At 44.6% G+C, this 24,811-nt stretch overlaps 1 protein-coding gene across 2 annotated transcripts in view; it reads right to left on the bottom strand.

The window, feature by feature from the left end:
- The window catches only part of SCTR (secretin receptor), a 71,111-nt gene that overhangs the window by 40,913 nt on the left and 5,387 nt on the right, over window positions 1–24,811 (bottom strand). For both annotated transcript variants that reach the window (XM_018061801.1, XM_018061795.1), the window contains exon 2: window positions 15,555–15,660. In XM_018061801.1, coding sequence (XP_017917290.1) covers window positions 15,555–15,660 — 106 coding nt within the window. The remainder of the gene's footprint in view (window positions 1–15,554; window positions 15,661–24,811) is intronic.

The following is a 24,811-nucleotide window of genomic DNA, read 5'->3' as shown; positions in this document are numbered from 1 at the left end:
AGGTCAGCCAGGGCACTGGCCCGAGTCCCTGAGGCCGGACAACCCAACCCACGTCCGGCTAACCAGACAGATGGGAAGGGTGCCAGGGCATCTGGCAGGCTTCCTGAGCTGGGTCATGTCAGGTCTGGCCCACAGGGACAATGGCCTGGTGCTGCGGAAAGCAAGGGAGGAGCAGCTGGTGGGGGGTGAGAGCGAGAGGGACACAGGTTCCCCCACAGCTGGCTTATGCCCATATCCTTCCTATAAGGCCAGGCGGAAAGAAAGGCTGGGAAGGGGCTGTCCAGGCTGGTGCTGTACAATGCAGGGGTCGAGTAGGGTCACTGCCCCAAAGCAGAGACGAGGAACCTAGGCCCCAAGAGGCAAAGTGACATACAGGGCGCCAGCAGCTAGGATCCCACCTCCAGGCTGACCGCTGGTGGCAGCAGCCCTGGACACTAACTCCACACGGTACTGCTCATGTCCCGAGCCCTGTGACACCGCCATCCTCTCCCAGCCTTGGCCTCGCTGTCAGGACAGGTTCAGCACTGGAACAGACCTGGCCCAGCATATGAGGAGCACGTCTCACTGGTAGGCTCTGGTGGCTAGTACATGGTTGAACACTTTTAATTTTAATAGTTACACCTTTTTAAAAACAATTTAATATGCATTAAAAGGTTATACAGCAAGTATATCACAGCTGTGATTTTGTAGTTACTGCTGTTTAGGATGAGGCTAAGTTCAGTCCTGGGTGTTCATTGGAAGGACTAATGCTGAAGCTTAAACTCTAATACTTTGGCCACCTCATGTGAAGAGTTGACTCATTGGAAAAGACCCTGATGCTGGGAGGGATTAGGGGCAGCAGGAGAACGGGACGACAGAGGATGAGATGGCTGGATGGCATCAGTGACTCAATGCACATGAGTTTGAGTGAACTCTGGGAGTTGGTGATGGACAGGGAGGCCTGGTGTGCTGCAATTCATGAGGTCACAAAGAGTCGGACACGACTGAGCGACTGAACTGAACTGACTTAAGTTAAAAAAAAAAAGTCAGTTTAAAAAAGAAAACCTTCATGCACTGTTGGTGGGAATGTAAGTTGGTATAGCCACCGGGGAAAACAGTGGAGCTTCCTCAAAAAAATTAAAATAGAGCCACCAAATGATCCAGCAATCTCACTATTGGATACACATCTGAAGGAAATTAAATCACTGTCTCAAGAGCTATCTGCAGCCCCATGTTAACTACAACATTACTGCCACAGCCAAAGTATGGAAGCAACCTTAGTGTCCATTAAAGGAAGAATCGGATAAAGAAAATCATGATGAAACATCATTCAGCCTAAAAATTTTCTATTTTTTTAAAAAGGAAATCCTGCCATGTGTGAAAACATGGATGAACTTAGAAAACATTGTGCTCAGTGAAAAAAGCTAGACACAGAAAGACAAATACTGTTATCATCTCACTGGTATGCGGAATCCAAAAATGTTAACCTCATAGAAGCAGAGAATAGAACCGGTGGTTACCAGGGGTGGGTGTTGGGGGGAAGACAGAGAGGTTGGTCAAAGATTACAGAGTTGGAGTTATATATGATGGTGGTGGTTTAGTTGCTAAGTCATGTCTGACTCTTGCGACCCCATGGACCGTAGCCTACCAGGCTCTTCTATCCATGGAGTTCTCCAAGCAAGAACACTGGAGTGGGTTGCCATTTCCTTCTCCGGGGATCTTCCTGACCCAGGGATTGAACTCGGGTCTCCTGCATTGCAGGCAGATTCTTTACTGACTGAGACACCAGGGAAGCCGTATATGATGAGTAAGTCTAAGATCTCATGTACAGCATGATGAAAAAAAGAGTCACCCCATTGATATAAAGGAGACCACAGTACAGATGGTGCCTAGTGCAGGTGGGCTGGAAGGCCTATGGCCGGGGGAGCAGGCAGCAGAGTGGCCTCCTGGCTGCTTGCAGGGACCCCGTTTGCACTGCTCCAGGGAGTGAACGGAGGGCCTTGGACCCCACTCCCTAGAGGCTCCTGCTGAGCGAGGGATGGCTGCACAGGTGGAGCATGAAAGAGGTGGCATGGCGTCCTGGTCTGGCCTCCCCTGGGGCTCTGGCACAGTACTCGGGTCAGTGGGTTGGGGGAAGGCTAGGAGCTGCAAAGCTCAGTGCGTGAGTCGGGGTTGGGGGGTACCCAGGAGGTAAGAGATGGAGGAGTTTTGTAAGCAGATCTACTGTCACTGAGCCACTAGGGAGGGCAGGGCAGAGGGAATCCCCTGACCCTCTACCATCTCTGAGGTCACCTGTCAACACTGACTACCTGGCTGGAGGGGACAGGAGGGGAAGACTGGGGAAAGTTCAAGTAGGGAAACAGGAAAAGCTAATGCCATGTGGGCAGCAGGGGGTGCCTGCCCAGTGCCTGCAGCAGAGCGTGGGGTCCTGGGTTGAGGTGAAGTGTGGTGGGGACGGAGTGAACTCTGAACACACTGCTTACATGTATGAGCCCCACCTTCCTCATCTACAAAATTGGTCTCATCTATAAAATAATGCCCCCCAGAATTTGGTGGGAAGTAAATGATGTGTGTGTGCAGTGGATCTTTTTTCCCTCCTGGCATTTTTTTTCCCTTTTTTCTCTCCTTCCTTCTCAGATTACTGGTTCACAGCCTCCGAGAAGGGCAGGAAAACTTACAATCTCCCTGACCTGTTTCCAAAGGGCCCTCGAGGCAGGAGGATAAAGAGGAATTCTGGTGCAATCACAATTCTTGAGAAAATCATAATTTTGATTTTCTTGATTGCAACCTTGCAATCATAATTCTGAAAAAACAGGAACAGAGCAAGACTTCACTCAGACTAGGGAGACAAGAGTGATGTGATGAGCAGGGAACAGAAGGTTCCCGAAAGAGGCTGCTGCCCATTTGCCCCAGACAGTGGGAAAACCCAGAGGAGAAATGGCTATGGGGACACATCAGACAAGCACAGCCAGCAGCCGGCTTCCGGGCTCCATCAAGCCCCTTCCTGAGCCCACCCCAAGGGCACCCTAAGGAGGTCTCCTCGGCCGGCTGTGCGAATGACCTGACCTACAGTATCTAGGTTGGGAACCATGTTGCCCTACTTGTGATGGCTGGACCACACACAGAGGTGGTCAGGGTGGGGTCAGGGGAACTGGAGGCACAGGCAGCAAAGGCATTAAAAAGCATAGCACAGGAGGCAGGCACAACAGAAAGCCTGGGGTGCTTCTCTTTAAACCAAGAAGCACAAGCTATCCCTTGGGATGAACTATCTTGGGGAGAAGTGAGCTCTCCACTACCGAAAGAATCCAAGCAGAGAGGGTCATGCAGCTAGGAGGCTGCACTGGATGAGATACAGACCCTCTGAGTGGGAGGCTGGGTGCCACTTCCCTGGGGCAGGTTGGTTCTTCTCCCTCCAAGAGACTTGCCCAAGGCAAGTGCTTCTGAGCTTGTGAGCACTGATCCTGAGCCTCCTCCTCCGTAGACTGTACAAACTGCACTGGCCCCACAGAGTCCTCCTCAACCACCCACGAGCTCCTCCTCCTCCAGCTGAAACGCTTCCTTTCATGCTCTCACTCTAATTAGACATTAATTGGTACCAACAGCCTCTCTCTTCCTCTATTTTTTCAAATGCAAATCTTCTTGGGGAGAGTGAGAGTATCAGTCACTCACAGTTCAGTCTGGATCGCAAAATAAACAATCCTCAGGATTTGCAGTCAAAAGATGTGGGCTGAGAGTCCTCTTTCAGCACTGGGTGATCCTGTGCCTCTAAGAGCCTCAACTTCCTCATCTGTGAAGTGGGATGGTAACAGTACTTAACTGCATGGGTTGCTTTAAGAACTAAAAAAAAAAAAAAAATGTCTAAAGTGCTACATAAACATAAGTTTCTTGTTTCTGAAAAATGAGCCAAGGTCAGTTGTGGCAAGGAAAGGATAGGGAGCGGTGAGCTCTGGGTAGGGTGAGGGTTGTCCCAGAGTGTTTGTCTGCCAGAGGCCATCAGGGGCCAGGGGAATCCAGAAAAGGACCTGGAATGTTTGTTAGAGAAACCGCATCAAAGGCCAGCATGTAAGACACACTGATACGTGCCACTACATAGATGAACCTTGGAAACATTAGTGGAAGGAGATAGACTCAAAGGTCATGGATTGTGACTCCATTCATACAAAATGAACAGAGTCAGCAAATGCACAGAGACAAGGAGTGGAGGTACAGTTGCCAGGGGTAGGGCAGAGGAAGGAGGGAGATGAGGAGTGATGGGTACAGGTTTTATTTTGGGATGATGAGATGAGAATGCTCGGGGCTATATAGAGGTGGTGGTTGCCCTGTGAATGCACCAAATGCTATTGAACTGTTCAATAAGATGGCTAATATCATGTGAATTTCACTTCAATAAAAAGGCACACTGACCCCCCCAACCCTTTAGAAGGCAGTCCATGTTCTTTGGGAGTGGGGAGCCCACTGTCAAAGAGAAGAGGAAAAGGGGATGGTGAGTTCCCCCTCTAAAGGCAAGGACATGAAGAACCAGAGAGGTCTTGCCCAAGGTCACACAGCCCCTAAGTGACAGAGCAGTGCCCCTGCCCAGATCTGTCCGACCACTAAGCCCACACCTTTCCTGCCTCCACTCTGTCTCTGGAACATTCCTCCCTAGGGTGAGGCAGAGCCCTTCCACCAGCCAGCTCTGAGGGGGTATCAGCTTCTGAAAACAAAGCAATAAATAGCCCAGTAAGGCAGGCCATGAAGCTATTAGGGTGACCCTGAAATGCTCCCAGGAAATGCTGGGAAGGCCTTACCTAGCCCAGAATAGCTGAGGAGTTAATTTTTTATCTGTGATAAGTGTGCCGAGTTTGGTGACAGCTTGGTGAGTGGCATTTCCTGTCTCTCTCTTAGCATTCAAACATTAACCTCCTCCCCAGGGAAGACCAGGCAACTTAACCATTAACCCTGTACCCCCAACAGAGAGTCCAGCAGCCCCTCCTGGCCTCGGGCACCAGACAGATCCTTCCTGGGGATGGAAGGGCCTTCAGGAGTTATGCTCCTGAGCAGAGTTACGGGGTTGGACCCACATCCAGGCAGCCTCAGCCCAGCCCCTCCACCCACCAGGTTCTGATGGGGATGCTGGGGCTGAGCCTGCCCAAGGGCTCCATGGCTTTGCTGTTTCTCCTGTTTTCTTTCTTGGAGAGAATCTTCCCCTGCAGCCACCACATCCGTTCTAAGTTCCATTATGGCTTTTCTGGCTCAGCTTTCTCAACCTCTGAGCAGAAAAGGCCTGAAGACTTTCCCAAGAGGCTGGGTCCTCACACATCTTCTGCCCCAGGGGCTTTTAAACCAGGTTTTCAGAGCAACAGACACTTTTTCCTAAATAAAAGTTGCAGAAGGCCAAAATGCAAAAGAGATCGAAGAGGTCTGAGCCTTTGTGCTAGGGTGGGGTCAACCTGGGCCCCTTTGCTCACTGGCCTGGCAGGACATAGTGGCAAACACTGCGAGTAAAGGACGGCCTCACTGCATGGAGAGAGCAAGGTCTCCTCATGAGCTCACAGCAGAACCTGGCAGGAGTCCCTAATGAGCCCTCTCAGCCCTGGATGCACAAGTAGCATTCTGGGGACAGAAGACAGTCAGACCTGCTGCAAGTCAGTCAACCTGGGTATATTCACAGCCTCCCTGGTCCTGCAATCTGAGGTCAGCGCCCACAGGGTGATGGGCCAGGTCAGGCTCTGGGAAGCACCTGCCATAGGCAACGTGGCCACACCTCACCTCGGCTGGTCTGTGATGAGCTGGGCAAGCTGGGAGCACCCACATCCTCTACCACAAAGGCTCTGCCTCATCTCCCTCCGTCTCCTTCCCGTCTCCTCTCTCTGCTCTCAGTCAAGGGTCTGCACTCATTCACCTTGTAAATCAGTCAACAAACACACACCAAGTGCTCAGTCTTAGAGGAAAGGGACGCAGTCTGTCCCAGTCCAGCAAATGCATGCCCACGATGCAATGCAGACGTGCCAGGAGGGGAAGAGACGTGGGGGGTGGAGGTGGGGTGGTCCTGCAGAAGTCAAGGTGGCCAGCTATGCCAGCAGAAATCATTTCCTGGAGGAGTGGCTGACAGGACTGGAGAAGAGGAAATGGAGCTGAAGCAGAGGGATCAGAATGTGCAAATGCCCAGAAGCATGAGAGAACTGACATGGTCAGAAAGTTGTAAGCAATCTGGTTGAGCCAAGCGGAAACATTTGGAGTGGATGCATGAACAAGGGCCAAGTCAGGAGCTGACTGACCCTCATCCTGGAGCCCTGGGGAACAATTGGCACATTTAAACACTCCAGATACTAGTTTTTAAAATAATCATCTATAACTTCTTGATGTGAGCTGAAGTTTACCATCATCTCTCCCAGGGGCCTGACATTCTGGGCTTTATCCCTAAGGCCTGAATACAAGTCCCGCACTCTGTCACTGGAATTTTAGACATTTTCCTTGGGGACATGAGGGCAGCTGCTGTTCCTGGGGTGGCAGGGGGTGCCCTGTGACTCAATGGTGGGCCCCCTCTGAGCCATAAGGTCCCAGTTTGGTTCCCCCGCAGCACCTTCCACAGCCAGCATAGGGGAAGGAAGTTCTCATCCTGCCCACCCCTTATGCAGAGGCTAGTAACTTGGCCAGAGCACATCACAGCATCCACACTGCTTGACCTCTGCTTCCCAGGGCACGACCTTCCTCCTGTCTCTGGCTGCACCTGGCATAAGTGTGGGACCCTAAATGGGAAACCTTGAAAAAAGAACAGCAGCTTTGCGGTTTAGAGCTAAGATGGCGCCTGGCAGACGAGATGAGGGCGTGGCGTAAGTTGTTTGTCAAAACTTTTGATTGGCTCTCTTGATTTCCCTGCACGTGGACAGTGCGTGATCACCATAGACTCCTGTTACAATGAAGCGCATGATGACTTGACCTTTAACGTGATTGGTGCAACTATGGCATATTACAATTTGACCTTTAACGTGATTGGTGCAACCCTCGCAAAACCCCCTTGCTTGCCTATATAAACCAAGAGTTTGTGGCAATAACGTGGAACTGTTTAGACAGAACCCCTGTGGCGTCTGGTTGGCTCTCACTCGCTGAGGGGCTGGGTTGGCGGACAGCAGGCTCACCTCTCTTGGGGACCCCTTGGTTTTGCTGAGGGAAGTTCCACTGCCTCGCTCTTTCTGCCCCCCGCAGGTAAGTGCAGGGATCTCAAGGCCACTCCTCCTACAACCTCAGTCTCAGTTGCCACCCAAATAAAAGCATTCCCCAGCCCAATCCTCCTCTGAAGTCTCCATTATGTGTGTCTTAATCCGAACTCATGATTTTCATCTCTCTTCATCCAAAATACTCTCCCCTCCTCCCAAGGTGCTGCAGCAACCTTACAACCTGGCGGTGCATGTCACACATTGAGCAGAAAGAGAGGAGGAACATGGGATCTGATGATACCCAGGAACTCTGCACGAGCTCTGGATCTTTCGTGATGTGTGAAAAAGCAACCCCTATATCATGAAGCTTGCATATCAAGTCTCTGCCACGTGTATAAAAACACATTCCTAAGCCAGAAGAGAGGAGTCTATGTGCCATCAATCTTACCATTTTCATCTCAAAACAAGAAGTGTTAAATATTTTTGAATGAATGCTTTTATTTTCACACCAATCCCATAAAACAGATGTGGAGATTGAGGTCCAGAGACATTAAGGACTTGTTCAAGATCACACTGTCTAATTTAAAAGCCTGGACCTCTCCTTTCCCCTCTCCTCACCTCCACTCCTCTTCCTTTTAAAAGTTGAAATGAAATTCACATACAGAGATGGGATTGCCTCCACCTTACAGCCACCATCACAACTAGACTAGAGGTCAAACAGTTGTCTTCCCTGGAGCAAGGAAGCAGACAGGAAGGGAGAAGAGAGGAAAGCCTCGCAGACACAGCTAAGAGGACAAGGAGGCTGCAACACAGCAGGAACAGCAGCTTGGGTGGTGGCTGGTTCCTGGGGGTATGTGGGGTGGGGTGGGAAAGGGGTCACGGGCCTGGCCATGGGGGACAATAAGAAAGCAGATATCCAACAGCTCAAGAATTTCATGAACAAAGGCCATGACCTGGAGAGAAGAATACTGCAAAAGAATACGCCTGGTGAATAAGTTAGATGAAAAGGATCATTTTCCTGAAACACTCAAACTACTAAGACGGAGGCAGGAGCAAACAAAAGTCAGAACAGACCTCTAACTAGTCAGGAGATTTAATCTGTAACAAAAAATCTCCCAACAAAGGAAAGGCCAGATGGCCACACTCATACAGTCTACCAAACATTTAAAGAATAATTAACACCAAGCCTCATCAAACACACCCAAGATACTGTAAAGGAGGAAGTACTTGTAAAATCATTCTATGAGGCCAGCATTATCCGATACCAAACACACATAAAGACTACAAGAAAAGAAAACTACAGACAAATATCCCTGATGAACAATGATATAAAAATTCTCAACAAAATACTAGCAACTGAATTGAACAGCACTTTAAAAGAATTATACACGATAACCAAGTGGGATCTATCTTTGGGATACAAGGATGGTTCAACATGTGAGGATTGCTTTATGTGAGGCACCACATTAACAGAAGAACAAAAAACACATTATCATCTCAACCAGTGCAGATAAAGTATTCGACAAGAACCAACATCCTTTCATGATAGAAACACTTAAACTAGAAATAGGAGGAAACTATCTCAATAAAATAAAGGTCATATATGCAAAGGCCACAGTGAACATCACATTCAGTGATGAAGCCCGAAAGCTTTTCCTGTAGGATCATGAACGAGACAGGGATGCCCACTTTTGCCACTTATATTCAGCCTAGTACTGGAAGCCCTGTACTGTGCTGTGCTTAATTGCTCAGTCATGTCCGACTCTTTGCAACCCCATGGACTGTAGCCCGCCAGGCTCCTCTGTCCATGGGGATTCTCCAGGCAAGGATACTGGAGTGGGTTGCCATGCCCTCCTCCAGGAGATCTTCCAAACCCAGGGATTGAACCCAGGCCTCCCACATTGCAGTTGGATTCTTTACCATCTGAGCCACCAGGGAAGCCCAAGAATCTGGAGTGGGAAGTCTATCCCTTCTCCAGGGGATCTTCCCGAACCCAGGAATCGAACCAGGGTCTCCTGTATTGCGGGTGGATTTTTTTACCAGCTAAAGGGCTTCCCTGGTGGCTCAGAGGGTAAAGCGTCTGCCTCCAATGTGGGAGACCTGGGTTCAATCCATGGGTCGGGAAGATCCCCTGGAGAAGGAAATGATGACCCACTCCAGTATTCCTGCCTGGAGAATCCCATGGACGGAGGAGCCTGGTGGGCTACAGTCCATGGGGTCACAAAGAGTCAGACACGACTGGGTGACTTCACTTTCGCTTTCAAGCTACCAGGAAAACCCACTGGAAGCCCTAGTCTACAGCAAATAGACAAGAATAAATAAATAAAAGTTGTCTAAATTTGAGGAAAGAAGTAAAATTATCTGTTTTTAGACAATGTGATCTTACATGTAGAAAGCCCCAGTGATTTCTGAAGTGGATTCAGCAAGTGACAGGGCAGATATAAAAGCAATACACTAACATTACTAATTATCAGAGAAATGCAAATCAAAACTATAATGAGGCATTATCTCACACCAGTCAGAATGGCCATCATCAAAAAATCTACAAACAGTAAATGCTGGAGAGGGTGTGAGGAAAAGGGGATCGTCCTACACTGTTAGTAGGAATATAAACTGATATAGCCATTATGGAGAACAGTACAGAGAGTCCTTTAAAAACTAGGAATAAGTCTACTATATGATCCAGCAAACCCATTACTGGGCATATACCCTGAGAAAACCACAATTCTAAAACACACATGTACCCCAGTGTTTACTGCAGCACTATTTACAATAGCCAAGACATGCAAGCACCTAGACCTCCATCAGCAGATGAATGGATAAAGAAGATGTGGTGCACACCGAGGAAACCAGAATTGAAAGAGACACGTGTACCCCAATGTTCATCGCAGCACTGTTTATAATAGCCAGGACATGGAAGCAACCTAAATGTCCATCAGCAGATGAATGGATAAAGAAGATGTGGTGCATACATATAGCAGGATATTGCTCAGCCATAGAAAGAGTGAATTTAAGTCAGTTCTAATGAGGTGGATGAATCTAGAGCCTGTTATATAGAATGAAGTAAAACAAATATTGTATATTATACAATATTGAAGAGAAAACAAATATTGTATATTAATACACACATATGGAACCTAGAAAAATGGTACTGATGAACCTATTTGCAGGGAAGGAATGCAGATGCAGATGTAGCGAATGAACTTGTGGACACAGTGGGGGAAGAAGAGATGGGGGGTGAATGCAGAAACTAGCATCAACATATGTACACTATCATGTGTAAAATGGCTAGCTGGTGAGAAGTTCCTGTATAACACAGGGAGTCCAGTCCAGCGCTCTGGTATGATCTAGAGAGGTAGAGTGGGGTTGGGAGGCTCAAGAGAGAGGGGATATGTGTGCAGTTGTAGCTGATTGCATTGTTGTGCAGTGGAAACGAACATAAGATTATAAAAAAATTTTTTTAAATCAACACACAAAAATTAGTTGCATTCCTATACACTAATGAGAAACAACCTACAAAGGAAATTAAGAAACAAACCCATTTATAATAGCATTAAAAAGAATAAAATACTTAGGAGTAAACCTAACCAACAAGATGAAAGCCTTGCACACTGAAAACTACCAAATGTTGCTCAAAGAAATTAAAAACACAAATAAATGGAAAGACATTCTGTGTTAACGGATTGGATGAGTTAATATTTTTAAGATGTTAATACTACCCAAAGTGATCTACAGATTTAATGCCATCTGTATTAAAATTCCAATGACAAGGAGTTCCCTGGTGGCCCAGTAGTAAGGACCCAGCGCTTTCACTTCAGGGGCCCAGGTTCAATCCCTGGTCAGGGAACTGAGATCCTACAAGCCATGTGGCATAGCCATTTTTAAAAAATCCAAAAGACAGAAATATTTTAATATTTATTTATTTAGAATTTATTTAATATAATCAGTCTTCCCTGGTGGCTCAGACAGTAAAGAATCTGCCTGTAACGCAGGAGTCTTGGTTCCATCCCTGCATCGGGACGATCCCCTGGAGAAGGGAATGGCTACCCACTGCAGTATTCTTGCCTGGAGAATTCCATGGACAGAGAAGCCTGGCGGGCTACAGTCCATGAGGTTGCAAAGAACTGGACATGACTGAGTGACTAACACTTTCCTTTCATTTTCAGAAATAGAAATATTCATCCTAAAATTCCTAATGGAATATCCAAGGATCTTGGAATAGTTAAAACCATCTTGAGAAACAACAAAGGTGAGGATCTCATAATTCCTGATTTCAAAACCTATTTGAAAGCTACAGTAAATCAAAACAGTGTGGTACTGGCATAAAGACGGACATATAGACCAATGGAATAGAATAAACATCCCACAGATAAACCTTCATATGTATGGTCAAGTGATGTTTTTTACCAAGATGCCAAGACCATTCAATGAGAAAAAGACTATCCTTCCACAAATGCTGCTGGGAAAACTGAATGTCCAAATGCAAAAGAATGATTAACTTATACCATTTAACAATTAATTCAAAATGGACCAAGAACCTAAATGTAAGAGCTAAAATTTTAAAATTCTTAGGAGAAAGTTCTATGAGATTGGATTTGGCAATGCTTTCTTGGATATGATACCAAAAGATCTGATAACAAAAGTAAAATTAGATAGATTATAATAAGTCAAACTTTAAAACTTTTGTGCATCAAAGGATACAATCAAGAGAATGAAAAGGTAAACTACAGAATGACAGAAATTATTTTCAAATCACACACTGATAAGGGGCTAATATCCTGAATATATAAAGAACTCCTGTAACTCAATAACTAAAAACTAAACAACCCTACTTAAAAATGGTCAAAGGACTTGAGAGAACATTTCTTTAAACAAGACATACAAATGGCTAAGAAACACAGGAAAACATGCTCAGTATCACTGATCATCATGTAACTGAAGATCAAAACCCCAGTGAGATACCACAAGGCGATCACAACAAGACAGAAACTGTAGGAGTCCAGTTATTCGAGGTTCCTAGAACCATTTCATTCATAGAAATATAAAGTGGAATGATGGTTCCCAGTGGATAATGGAAGAAGGAAGAGCAGTTGCTGTTCAATGGGTACAGAGCTCCAGTTCTGCAATATAAAAGGTTTTTAGAGATTGGGTGCTCAGTAATGTGAACTTAACACAACTGCACATTGAGAAATGGTTAAGATGATGACATTTATGTATTTTTTTAGATTTCTTTAAAGTAAACATACAGATGGCCAACAGGCACATGAAAAGATGCTCAGCATCACTAATCATCAGGGAAATGCAAATCAAAACCACAATGAGATGTAACCTCACACCTCTCAGAATGACTATTATCAAAAAGACAAGAAATAACAAGTGTTGACAAAGATGTGCAGAAACAGGAACCCTCATGCACTGTTGGTGGGAATGTAGAGTGGTAGAGCCACTCTGGAAAAACTATGAGAGTCCTCAAAAAGTTAAAAATATAATTATCATGTGATCCAGCAGTTCCACTCCTGGGTATTTATCCAAAGAAAACAAAAACACTAATTAGAAAAGATATGTTCATTGCAGCATTATTTACAATAGTCAGGATATGGAAGCAACCCAAGTACCCATCAGTAGATGAATGGATAAAGAAGATGTGGTATATATACACAACGGAATATTACTCAGTCATAAAAAGAATGAAATCTTGACAGTCGTGGCAACATGCATGGACCTAGAGGGTATTATGATAAGTGAAATAAGTCAGATAAAGACAAATGCTGTATGACTTCACTTATATGTGAAATCTCTGAAACAAAACAAATGAACAGACAAAACTAAACAGAAACAGAGTTACAGATACAGGGAACAAACAGGGAGTTGCCAGAGGGAAGCTGGGTGGAGGAAGAAAGAAATAGATGAGGGACATTAAGAGATACAAATGTCCCAGGTGCAAAGTATATGAGCTAGGGGTATGAAATGTACAGAGAGGGGAATACAGTTAACAACTATGTAGTATCTTTGTATGGTCTCATATCATAACTAGATTCATCAGTGGTGATCATTCTGAAATGTGTAGAATATTAAATTACCAATTATGTAACAGAAATTACATAGTTTTATAGGTCAATTATCAGAGAAGGCAATGGCACCCCACTCCAGTACTCTTGCCTGGAAAATCCCATGGACGGAGGAGCCTGGTAGGCTGCAGTCCATGGGGTCGCTAAGAGTCAGACACGACTGAGCGACTTCACTTTCATGCATTGGAGAAGGAAATGGCAACCCACTCCAGTGTTCTTGCCTGGAGAATCCCAGGGACGGGGGAGCCTGGTGGGCTGCCGTCTCTGGGGTCGCACAGGGTCGGACACGACTGAAGCGACTTAGCAGCAGCAGCAGTAGTAGCATAGGTCAATTATACATCAAAAACAATTCAGATTTGTGGTTACCAGAGGTGGGGTTAGGGGGAATTGGATGAAAGTAGTCAAAAGGTACAAACTTTCAGTTATAAGTACTAGGAATGTAATGTATACCATTATAAAGACAATTAACATTGCTGTATGGTATGTATGAATGTTGTTAAGAGAGTAATCCTAAGAGTTCTCATCATACAACTTTTTTCCATTTCTTAACTTTGTACCTATATGAGATGACAGATGTTCACTTAACTTATTGTAATAATACTTTCATTATGTATGTAAGTCAAATCATTATGCTATATAGCTTAAACTTATGCAACGCTGTATGTCAACTATATCTCAATAAAACTGGAAGAAAAATAAATAGATGAAAATGGTTAAGATAATAAAATTTGTTGTAGGTATTTTACTACAATTAAAAAAACAAAACACAACATCAAATGCTGGCGAGGATACAGAACAACAGGAAAGATCATTCATCGCTGGTAGAAATTTAAATGGTGCAGCCACTTGGAAGAGACTTTTCAATAAAGTCTATTGAAAAGAAATTCATAGAACATAAAATTAACCACTGCTGCTGCTGCTGCTGCTGCTAAGTCGCTTCAGTCGTGTCCGACCCTGTGCGACCCCAGAGACGGCAGCCCACCAGGCTCCCCCATCCCTGGGATTCTCCAGGCAAGAACACTGGAGTGGGTTGCCATTGCCTTCTCCAATGCATGAAAGTGAAAGCATTTTAAAGTGTACAGTCAGTGGCATTTAGGACAGAGTCTTGTGTGGCCAGCACCTCTACCTAGTTCTACACATTTCACCGCCACTAAGAGGCAGTGCCTATGCAGGTGTTCCGCATGCCGTTTCCCCTGGGCCCCCGACAGCCACTAATCTAACTTTTGTCTCTGTGAATTTGTCGAATCTAGACGTTTCCTATAAGTAGAGTCATATCACGTGCACATGTGGTTGGTCACTCGGTTGCGTCTGACTCTTTGGAGCCCCATGGACTGTAGCCCACCAGGTTCCTCTGTACATGGAATTTCCCAGGCAAGGATACTGGAGTTGGTTGCCATTTCCTACTCCAAGGGGTCTTCCAACTCAGGGATCAAACCCCTTGTCTCCTGCATCTCCTGTATTGGCAGGCAGATTCTTTACCAATAGCACCACCTAAGATCTATCCACATTGCAGCATGTACCAGTACTTCACTCCTTTTTTAAGGCTGAACACTATTCTATTGTAGGTACAGACCACATCTTCATGTTTCATCAGCTGACAGACACTTGGGTTGTTTCTACCTGTTGGCTACTGTAACCAGTACAGTGAAGACCTTATCTGTACAAGTCTTTGTTTGACTATTTGTGAAGGATTCTTTTCTTAATGCCACAGCCTCCACTGCCTTTAGATGAATAAAAGCTAGGAAGATAAGTGAAGGAAGGGAATAGAAATAAAATTAATATGTAAAGAGCAAATTAATAATACTGACTGTCTTGACTAATAATAATAATAAATATTTAAATTAATAATCTTTAAGAAGCACCTATATTTAACATCTTTATTTACATATATTTATAATTCTAACATACTTTATCACCTCTGATTTATAGATCAGGAAAGTGAGGCTCAGAACATTAAATAATTTGTTCACATTCACACAGCCAGTGAGGGTCAGCCAGCAATGGACCCTGAGTTTTCCAGACCCCACACTGCCTTTCTGTTACCTCTCCCATCAAACTAGCAACGGAGGTGAGAGAACGGATAAGAGGTACACCACCATGAGAAGTAACTCTCATCAAAACACTCACCTGGGTGAAGTCATCATGCAGAAGCTAATGGTTCAAAAACCCTGGTTGTACCCATAAACTCAGAGAAACAAAGAGGGGTGATGATGTGATTTTCAGCACATGTAGACAGCTCACCAGGGTTGCTCCAGACCCTTCCCCTCTGCTTATTCTCTGAAAGAATACAGTTGGTCCAGCCCCTACCTCCCACAAACCCAGTGGACCTGGACATGAGCACATCCCAGAGTGGATGCAGGTAGGCACGTACCTGGGGCTGGATGCTCTGTGCTCTCCCGGGAGAGCTCCTGCAGGCACTGGTCCCTCTCCACCCGCAGTACCTGCAGCACATCACACAGTCGAGGGGGGGTACCAACCTGAAAACCCAAAACCAAGAGCACCAGTCAGCACCACAAAGCTGATCCTAGCACACAAGGCCTCTCTGTGAGCAAGACTGGGACCAGACAGCAGAGATTCAAGAGGAGGAAGACAGAATAGTGAATGTAACAAAAAAGAAGCGGACTTCTATCCCTTCTCCAGGGGGACTTCTATCCCTTCTCCAGGGGATCTTCCCGACCCAGGAATCGAACCCGGGTGTCTTGCATTGCAGGTGGGTTCTTTACCAACTGAGCTGTCAAGAAAGTCCCACAGATACAAAAACAAACTAGTAGTTACCAGTGGGAAAAGGGAATGGGAGAAGGACAAAATAGGGGCAGAGGAGTAAGAGGCATAAATTGTTAGGTATAAAATAAGCCACAAGGATACATCGTACAACACAACATAGCCCATATTTTACAATAACTATAAGTGGAGCATAGCCTTCAAAAATGTGAACCACTAGCTGTATACATCTGTAACCTGTGTGATATTATACGTCAACTATACTTCAACAATAGACTTGCAAGAAAAAGTAACTTAAGCTAGAGACTTTAGGTAATGTGTCAATATTAGTACACCAACCATAAGCGATGCACCACTTTAATGCAAAACATTAATAACAAGAGACACTGGGGAGGAGGGATTGAGACGGGTATATGGTCATCCTTTGCACTTTTTGCACAATTTTTCTGTAAACTTAAGTCCTCTCAACAAAATAAGTTCTATTAATTAAAAAAAAATAACTGGGAGAAATCAGTTCACCTAATTTAAAGACTTGCTGCATAGCTATGCTGGATCATCGAAAAAGCAAGAGAGTTCCAGAAAAATATCTATTTCTGCTTTATTGACTATGCCAAAGCCTTTGACTGTGTGGATCACAACAGATTGTGGAAAATTCTGAAAGAGATGGGAATACCAGACCACCTGACCTGCCTCTTGAGAAACCTGTATGCAGGTCAGGAAGCAAGTTAGAACTGGACATGGAACAACAGATTGGCTCCAAATAGGAAAAGGAGTATGTCAAGGCTGTATATTGTCACCCTGCTCATTTAACTTATATGCAGAGTACGTCATGAGAAACACTGGGCTGGAAGAAGCACAAGCTAGAATCAAGATTGCCAGGAGAAATATCAATAATCTCAGATACGCAGATGACACCACCCTTATGGCAGAAAGTGAAGAGGAACTAAAAAGCCTCTTGATGAAAGTGAAAGAGGAGAGTGAAAAAGTTGGCTTAAAGCTCAACATTCAGAAAACGAAGATCATGGCATCAGGTCCCATCACTTCATGGGAAATAGATGGGGAAACAGTGAAAACAGTGTCAGACTTTATTTTTTGGGCTCCAAAATCACTGCAGATGGTGATTGCAGCCATGAAATTAAAAAACAGTTAGTCCTTGGAAGGAAAATTATGACCAACCTCGATAGCATATTCAAAAGCAGAGACATTACTTTGCCAACAAAGGTCCATCTAGTCAAGGCTATGGTTTTTCCAGTAGTCACGTATGGATGTGAGAGTTGGATTGTGAAGAAAGCTGAGCGCCGAAGAATTGATGCTTTTGAACTGTGGTGTTGGAGAAGACTCTTGAGAGTCCCTTGGACCGCCAGGAGATCCAACCAGTCCATTCTAAAGGAGATCAGTCCTGGGTGTGCTTTGGAAGAAATGATGCTAAAGCTGAAACTCCAGTACTTTGGCCATCTCATGCGAAGAGTTGACTCATTGGAAAAGACCCTGATGCTGGGAGGGATTGGGGGCAGGAGGAGAAGGGGATGACAGAGGATGAGATGGCTGGATGGCATCACCGACTCAATGGACCTGAGTTTGAGTGAACTCCAGGAGTTGGTGATGAACAGGGAGGCCTGGCATGCTGCGATTCATGCGGTCACAAAGAGTCGGACACGACTGAGCAACTGAACTGAACTGAACTGATAGTAGTCAAAAGAACTTGGTATTAACAGAAGAATAGGCAACAGTGTTATAGTCACTGGACAGCTATAGATAACAAAACAAACCTAAGACTCATACCTATGATAAAAATTACCTCAAAATAATGATGGACTTGAGTACAAAAAATTCAACTAAAACTTTTAGAAAAAGGCACAGGAGAACAACTTCAAAAATGCAGAGCAAGACAAAGATTCTTTATACTTGACACCAAAAGCAAGATCCATAAAAAGAAAAACTGATAAACTGGACTTTATCAAAACTAAAAACTTTTGCTCCAAGAAAAACCTTGTTAAGAGGATGAAAAGACAAGCTATAGACTAGGAGAAAATATCTGCAATTAACAAATTAGGATTGATATCTAGAATACATAAAAAACATTCAAAACCCAATAGTAAGCAAATTTTAAAAATCTAACTAGAAGATAGGCAAAATGCATGAAGAGACATTTCACAGAAGAAGATATACAGATGGCAAACAAGGACATGAAAAGATGTTCAACATTATTAGCTATTAGGTAAATGCAAATTGAAACTGCAATATGATATCACTACACGCTTATTAGAAGACCTGAAATAAAAAATCACAACAACGTTGGCAAGGCTGTGGTGAAACTAGGTCCCTCACATTTTGCTGGTGGGATTGTAACATGAGACAACCACTCTGGAAAACAAGTTGGCAAGGTCTTAAGAAAAGCTAAACACGCAACTATTAACATTACGTGATCTAGCCATTGCACTCCTGGGCATTTATCCTGGAGAAGTGAAAGCTTATGTTCACACACACACACACACACACACAAATACTTGTATACTAAATTTACAGCAGCTTTATTCCTAATACCTCAAAACTGAAACAATCCAGATGCCTTTCAATGTGTAAGAGGTGAACTATGGAACATCCATACTATGAAATTCTGTGCTTAGTCTCTCAGTCAGGTCCAACTCTTTGTGACCCCATGGACTGTAGCCTGCCAGGCTCCTCTGTCCCTGAGGATTCTCTAAGCAAGAACACTGGAGTGGGTTGCCATGCCCTCCTCCAAGGGAACCCAGGGGTCAAACCCAGGTCTCCCACATTGCAGGAGGATTCTTTTACCATCTGAGCCAGCAGGGAAGCCCTCAGCAATAAAAAGGAACAAAGTGGTGATACATGGACCAACCTATATGAATCTCCAGAGAAGTATGTTCAGTGAAAAAAGCCAATCCCAAAGAGTTACAGTATGATTTCATTTATATAATGTTCTTTTTAAATTTAATTTTTATTTTATATTGGAGTATAGCTGATTTACAATGTTGTGTTAGTTTCAGGCGTACAGCAAAGTGATTCCGTTATCCATATACATATATCTGTTATTTTTCTGATTCTTTTCCCATATGGTTACTACAGCACAGTATTAAGTACAGTTCCCTGTGCTACATAGTAGGTCCTCATTGATTATCTATTTTATGTACAGTAGTGTGTATATTTTAATCCCAAACTCTTAATTATCACCCCCACCGCCACCGGCATTTCCCCTTTGGTAACCGTAAGTTTGTTTTCTATGTCTGTGAGTTTGTTTCTGTCCTGTAAATACATTCATTTGCATCATTTTTTAGATTCCACATCATTTCCATAACATTCTTGCGGTGGTAAAATTGTAGAGATTGAGACATTAATGTGTCAGCTGAGAAGGAAAGAAGGGAGGGAGAAAGGTATGACTGTACCAGAGCACCATGATGGGTCTTCAGGGTCGCAGACTTGCTCTGCACAGTGCCTGGATCAATGTCAGTATCATAGTTGGTCAGTCAAGCCCTAGCTCACTCGCAAACACTAAGAAAGAGAGAAACATGCATTGCTACAAGCCACTGAGTGTTTGTGATTGTTACACAGCATAGATGACTGGGTGGGGGTGGCACCTCCTGAAAGTGGGTGGTGATGTGCACTCTTGGAGGTTGAAGAAAGCAGCACTGTAGCACAGAGGGCTCTTGTAAGCGATGGAGCAAGATGAGGAACGGGGGGATACCTACAGTGGGAATCCTCTCCAAGAAAGGTTCAACTTCTTCATGTTTTTCCCTAGGACTATGGGAAAATATGCACTCATTTCACATGCTAGCAAGGTTGTTATGCTCAAAATCCTTCCAGCTAGGCTTCAGCAATACATGAACCAAGAACTTCCAGATGCACAAGCTGGATTTGGAAAAGGCAGAGGAACCAGAGATCAAACTGCCAACATTCACTGGATCATCGAAAAAGCAATGGAATTCCAGAGAAACATCTATTTCTCTTTCACTGACTACAATAAAGCCTTTGACTGTGTGGATCACAACAAACTGGAAAATTCTTAGAGATGGGAATACCAGACCACCTTACCTGTTTCCTGAGAAACCTATGTGCAGGTCAAGAAGCAACTGTTAGAACTGGACATTTGGGAACAATAGACTGGTTCCAAATTGGGAAAGGAGTACATCAAGGCTGTATATTGTCACCCTGCTTATTTTTAACTTCTATGCAGAGTATATCACTCACAATGCTGGGCTGAATGAATCACAAGCTGGAATCAAGACTGCAGGGAGAAATATCAACAATCTCAGATAAGCAGATGATACCACTCTAATAACAGAAAGTGAAGAGGAACTAACGAGCTTCTTGATGAGGGTGAAAGAGGAGAGTGAAAACACTGGCTTAAAACTTAACAGTCAAAAAACTAAGATTATGGCATACAGTTCCATCACTTCATGGCAAATAGATGGGGAAAAAGCAGAAGCGGTGACAGATTTTGTTTTTTTCTTGGGCTCCAAAATCTTTGTAGAAGGTAACTGCAGCCATGAAGTTAAAAGATGCTTGCCCTTAAAAGGAAAGCTATGGCAAACCTAGACAGTATATTAAAAAGCAGAGACATCACTTTGCCAACAAAGGTCTAGTCAAAGCTATGGTTTTTGACTAGATGTGAGATGTGAGAATTGGACCATAAAGAATGCTGAGTGCCAAAGGCTGGTGCCTCAAATTGTGGTGCTGGAGAAGATTCTTGAGAGTCCCTTGGACAGCAAAGAGATCAAACCAGTCAACTCTAAAGGAAATCAATCCTGAATATTCATCAGAAGGACTGATGATGAAGCTCCAATGCTTTGGCCATCTGATTGGAAGAGCCGACTCACTGGAAAAGATCCTGAGGCTGTGAAAGACTGAGGGAAGGAGGAAAAGGGGGTGACAGAAGATGAGATGGTTGAATAGCATCATTGACTCAATGGATATAAGCTTGAGCAAACTCCAGGAGATAGTGAAGGGCAGGGAAGCCTGGCACGCTGCAGTCCACAGGGTCACAAAGAGTCAGATGGACTTAGCAACTAAACAACAACAATGGGAAAATAAACATTAGAGGATAGTTTAGCTTCTTTTAATTCTAAATTTCTTAAGTTGTAGCAAAATATACATACCATTTGCCACTGCAATCATGTTTAAGTGTATAATTCAGTGGAATTAAATGAAAAGTTGTACAGTGACCACTCCTATCCATTTCCAGGACTTCTACAGCCCAACAGAAACTCTGTACCAATTAAACAGCAACCTCTATTCTACTTTCTGACTCTGTGAATATGTCTGTTCATGTAAGTGGCATCATACAATATTTGCTCTTCTGTACCTCATTTCACATCCATCTTGTAGCATCTATTGGAATTTCATTCCTTTATATGGATGAATACTATTCCACTCTATGAACAGACCACACTTGGTTCATCTACTCATCACTTGGGTGTTTCCACCTCTTGGCTATTGTGAATAATGCAGCCAAGAGCAGAGGTGTACAAGTATCTCTTCGAGTCCCGGCTGTCAGTTCTTCTAGGTACATATCCAGAAGCGAAATGGCAACCCACCCCAGTGTTCTTGTCTGGAGAATCCCAGGGATGGGGGAGCCTGGTGGGCTGCCGTCTCTGGGGTTGCACAGAGTCGGACATGACTGAAGTGACTTAGCAGCAGCAGCAGCAGCAGCACACACATATCCAGAAGCGAAATGGCTGGATCATATGGTAATTTCGATTACTTTTTTAAGGGACCACCACACCATTTTCCACATCAGCTGTACCATTTTACCTTCCTGCCAACAATGCACAGAGTTCTAGTTTCTCTACATCCTCATCCTCAACCCTTATTCTTCTGTTTTAATAATGTCTATTGTGCTGTGCTAAGTCCTTTTAGTCATGTTTGACTCTCTGCGACCCTATGGACTGTAACCTGCCAAGCTCCTCGGTCCATGGGATTTTCCAGGCAAGAATACTGGACTCGGTTACCTTTTCCTCCTCCGGGGGATCTTACCATCCCAGGGATCAAGCCTGCATCTTCTCCGTCTCCTGCATTGGCAGGCAGGTTCTTTACCAGTAGCGTAACCTGGCAAGCTCCAATATCTATCTTAGTGGGTGTGAAGTAGATCATTCCACAGTTCGTTTACCCTTAATCCTTTCATTAAAACTGAATAAAGCAAGATTGTTTTGTGTGGTGGCATATCAATTGCAGAAACGTATGCATCCACTGTTTGTATGACAGCAACAGTGTTCCGTTGAAAGGGCTGAGTCTGTGGATGAGTCTTCAGCCTGCAGACAGTGGTCTCAGTGACAGAGTGGGGCCATCAGCGCAGATGGGAGTGGCTGGGAAGATTGTGTTCATGGAGCAACAGTTTGTTAGATCCCTCAGAGGGAGAATGAAGGGGAAAAAAGCTCCCGTATCATCTAGGTTTTCCTAGAGGAAAGAAGAGGCTGATATTTAGAGCTCAAATGTATGTATGCTTGTGCATGTTTCTATATAATCAATGAATTTCAAAATATTGGGAATTTCCTGGCAATCCAGTGCTTAGGATTCTGTGTTTTCACTGCCGAGGGCATGGGCAGGTTCAATCCCTAGTCAGAGATTGAACAAGCTGGACAGCACAGCCAAAAAAATCTTTTTAAGACAAAAACGGACTATGCTCTATAGTGCACCCCTTTAAAATTTTCCTCTAAATTCACAGGAGAAACAAGTGACGGTGAAAGTATTGCTAAAATTTATATAAAATACTCCTCAAAGCAAGAGCTATTAGTCTTGAAAAGGTCCCTTTTAATAGTTTTTAAAAATCAAGTTTGGATAGGCACTTTTTTTTCTTTTACTTGTCCTAGTACTAAAGTGCTTATAGCAAAAAAACAGCAGTTCCCTTGCCTAACCTTTTCCTGCTCTCCAGAGAAAACCACTTTCCTTTTCTTTAGATGTATATTTTCGTTTTATCTCTGTATTTCAAAATTATCTCATATTGTTATTTCTTGGTTTATCAGTTTGAGACATTATCCAAAACTCTATTATGGAAGAGAAAGATTTAGATGTTTTTAAACCTCCCTACATATACTTCCCTCCCCCCATATAATATATTGACATAGCCTTCTCTTAATTGTTAGTTAAATGAATGGTCTGTATTTATAATGACTTACTTTGACTATGAAATATTGCTCACTGCTGAGTCTAGCCATGTAAAACGATTATGTCTCTTCTTGTACATTTTGTTTTTCCTGTGGTCAACAATTGACTTTGCGTTTTCATTTGATTAGTTTATCTAGGTAGATAGGATTAATTTATCCAATGCTCCAACAGCCTTGATAGACATTTATCAAGAGGTCTATTCTTTCAGTCCCTGGAGCCCTCTCTCCCACAGACCTCTGCCAACGGGGCCTGGCACCTGGCTGTGCTTCTAGGGGGCCTCTCCCCAGCTCCCCCAGGCACAGTTCTATTTCCTATATTCTCTGTCTTTTTCTCGGCTTTGCTTCCTTGTTCTTCAGAAGCACATTCTACAGTAACTTCCTGAGAAAGCACAAATAAGGAGGTCAACTTTTGAATCTTTTCAGGAGTGAAAAAGCTTTTATTCACCTGCTGCTGCTGCTAAGTTGCTTCAGTCGTGGCCAACTTTGTGCAACCCTGTAGACAGCAGCCCACCAGGCTCCCCCATCCCTGGGAGTCTCCAGGCAAGAACACTGGGCTGGGTTACCATTTCCTTCCCCAATGCATGAAAGTGAAAAGTGAAAGTGAAGTCGCTCAGTCATGTCCAACTCTTAGCGACCCCATGGACTGCAGCCTACCAGACTCCTCCATCCATGGGATTTTCCAGGCAAGAGTACTGGAGTAGGTTGCCATTACCTTCTCCAATGAAAAACTACTGAATTCCAAAGGATGGGAAGAAACTCAACACACTTTGCTCATCAACTGCCAACCTGAGACTGGAAAGGAATAGTTTCACAGGGGAAAAGAGAGAGATATTAGTCTAGTTTATACAGTGACAAATAAAGAGGGAACTCGATCCTACAACCAGTTCCAAACCCAAAATGTCATCTAACACTTACTGGGTCCCTAGGATGCTCTGCAATCGAAGGTGAGCGGACACAGATCTTATTGCCGTAGCTCACAGGCTCCAAGGGGTCCAGAGGCACCTATGGTGGAAGCATGCGGGGAAGGTAGTGGCCAGGCCACCATGGACCACAAGCAGTGGCAGGAAACCCCTGGGAGGCACTGCACCGCGTAGGCGAGAAGTCACCCCCATAGCACAGGGCATGTGCACAGATGTGACAGGGGCCAGCAGGGGCTGAGGGCCAGCTGAGGACAGGGGCCAGCATCATTCCTATGTGTCTGCTTTGGGTACCTCAGTAACTCCAACAACAGGAAAAACAAGGACAAGAGATGTGAGTTTGGCAGCCGCTGAAGTGAGACAAGCATGGTTAAGGTTGGATTTATATCACCTTAAGATGGGCAAGGAAACTCACATAGTAAGAGAGAGCAGCAAGCATAAGGAGAGCAAGGGCCAGAGACAGTGCCTGAGACAGTGACCCTCACAGGCTGGGAAGATGAGCAAAAGGAGGGACCACGTGGGAGGAGGGATCACACAAGAGGAAGGAACCATGTGACATGGGGAAACCTTGAAAGAGGGAAAACCTCATTTGAGGCGCAGTGGGAACCACAAGCCTGTGAAAGGCAGGCACCAAGGTGAGGAAGAGGGGGAGGGACAGAGTGTCCCAGCACCAAATGTCTCTAAGAGGCTGAAGTCCCATGGGCGCCCTGCCCATCTTGCCCAGAACAGTCAAGGAGTGTGCTCGCTGCCTTGATGTCATTAGTCATAGCGTCCAAACTCTCATCAACCATGTGTTCCCCTTGGGTGGGACAGAGACCACGCCCTGTCTAGGGAAAGTGGGATAATGCAGGGCCTGGTGAGACTGATGCGAG

Source organism: Capra hircus, chromosome 2 (genome assembly GCF_001704415.2).
Source record: "Capra hircus breed San Clemente chromosome 2, ASM170441v1, whole genome shotgun sequence".
In the NCBI taxonomy this organism is placed as follows: domain Eukaryota; kingdom Metazoa; phylum Chordata; class Mammalia; order Artiodactyla; family Bovidae; genus Capra; species Capra hircus.
This window is presented reverse-complemented; position numbering and strand designations above follow the sequence as displayed.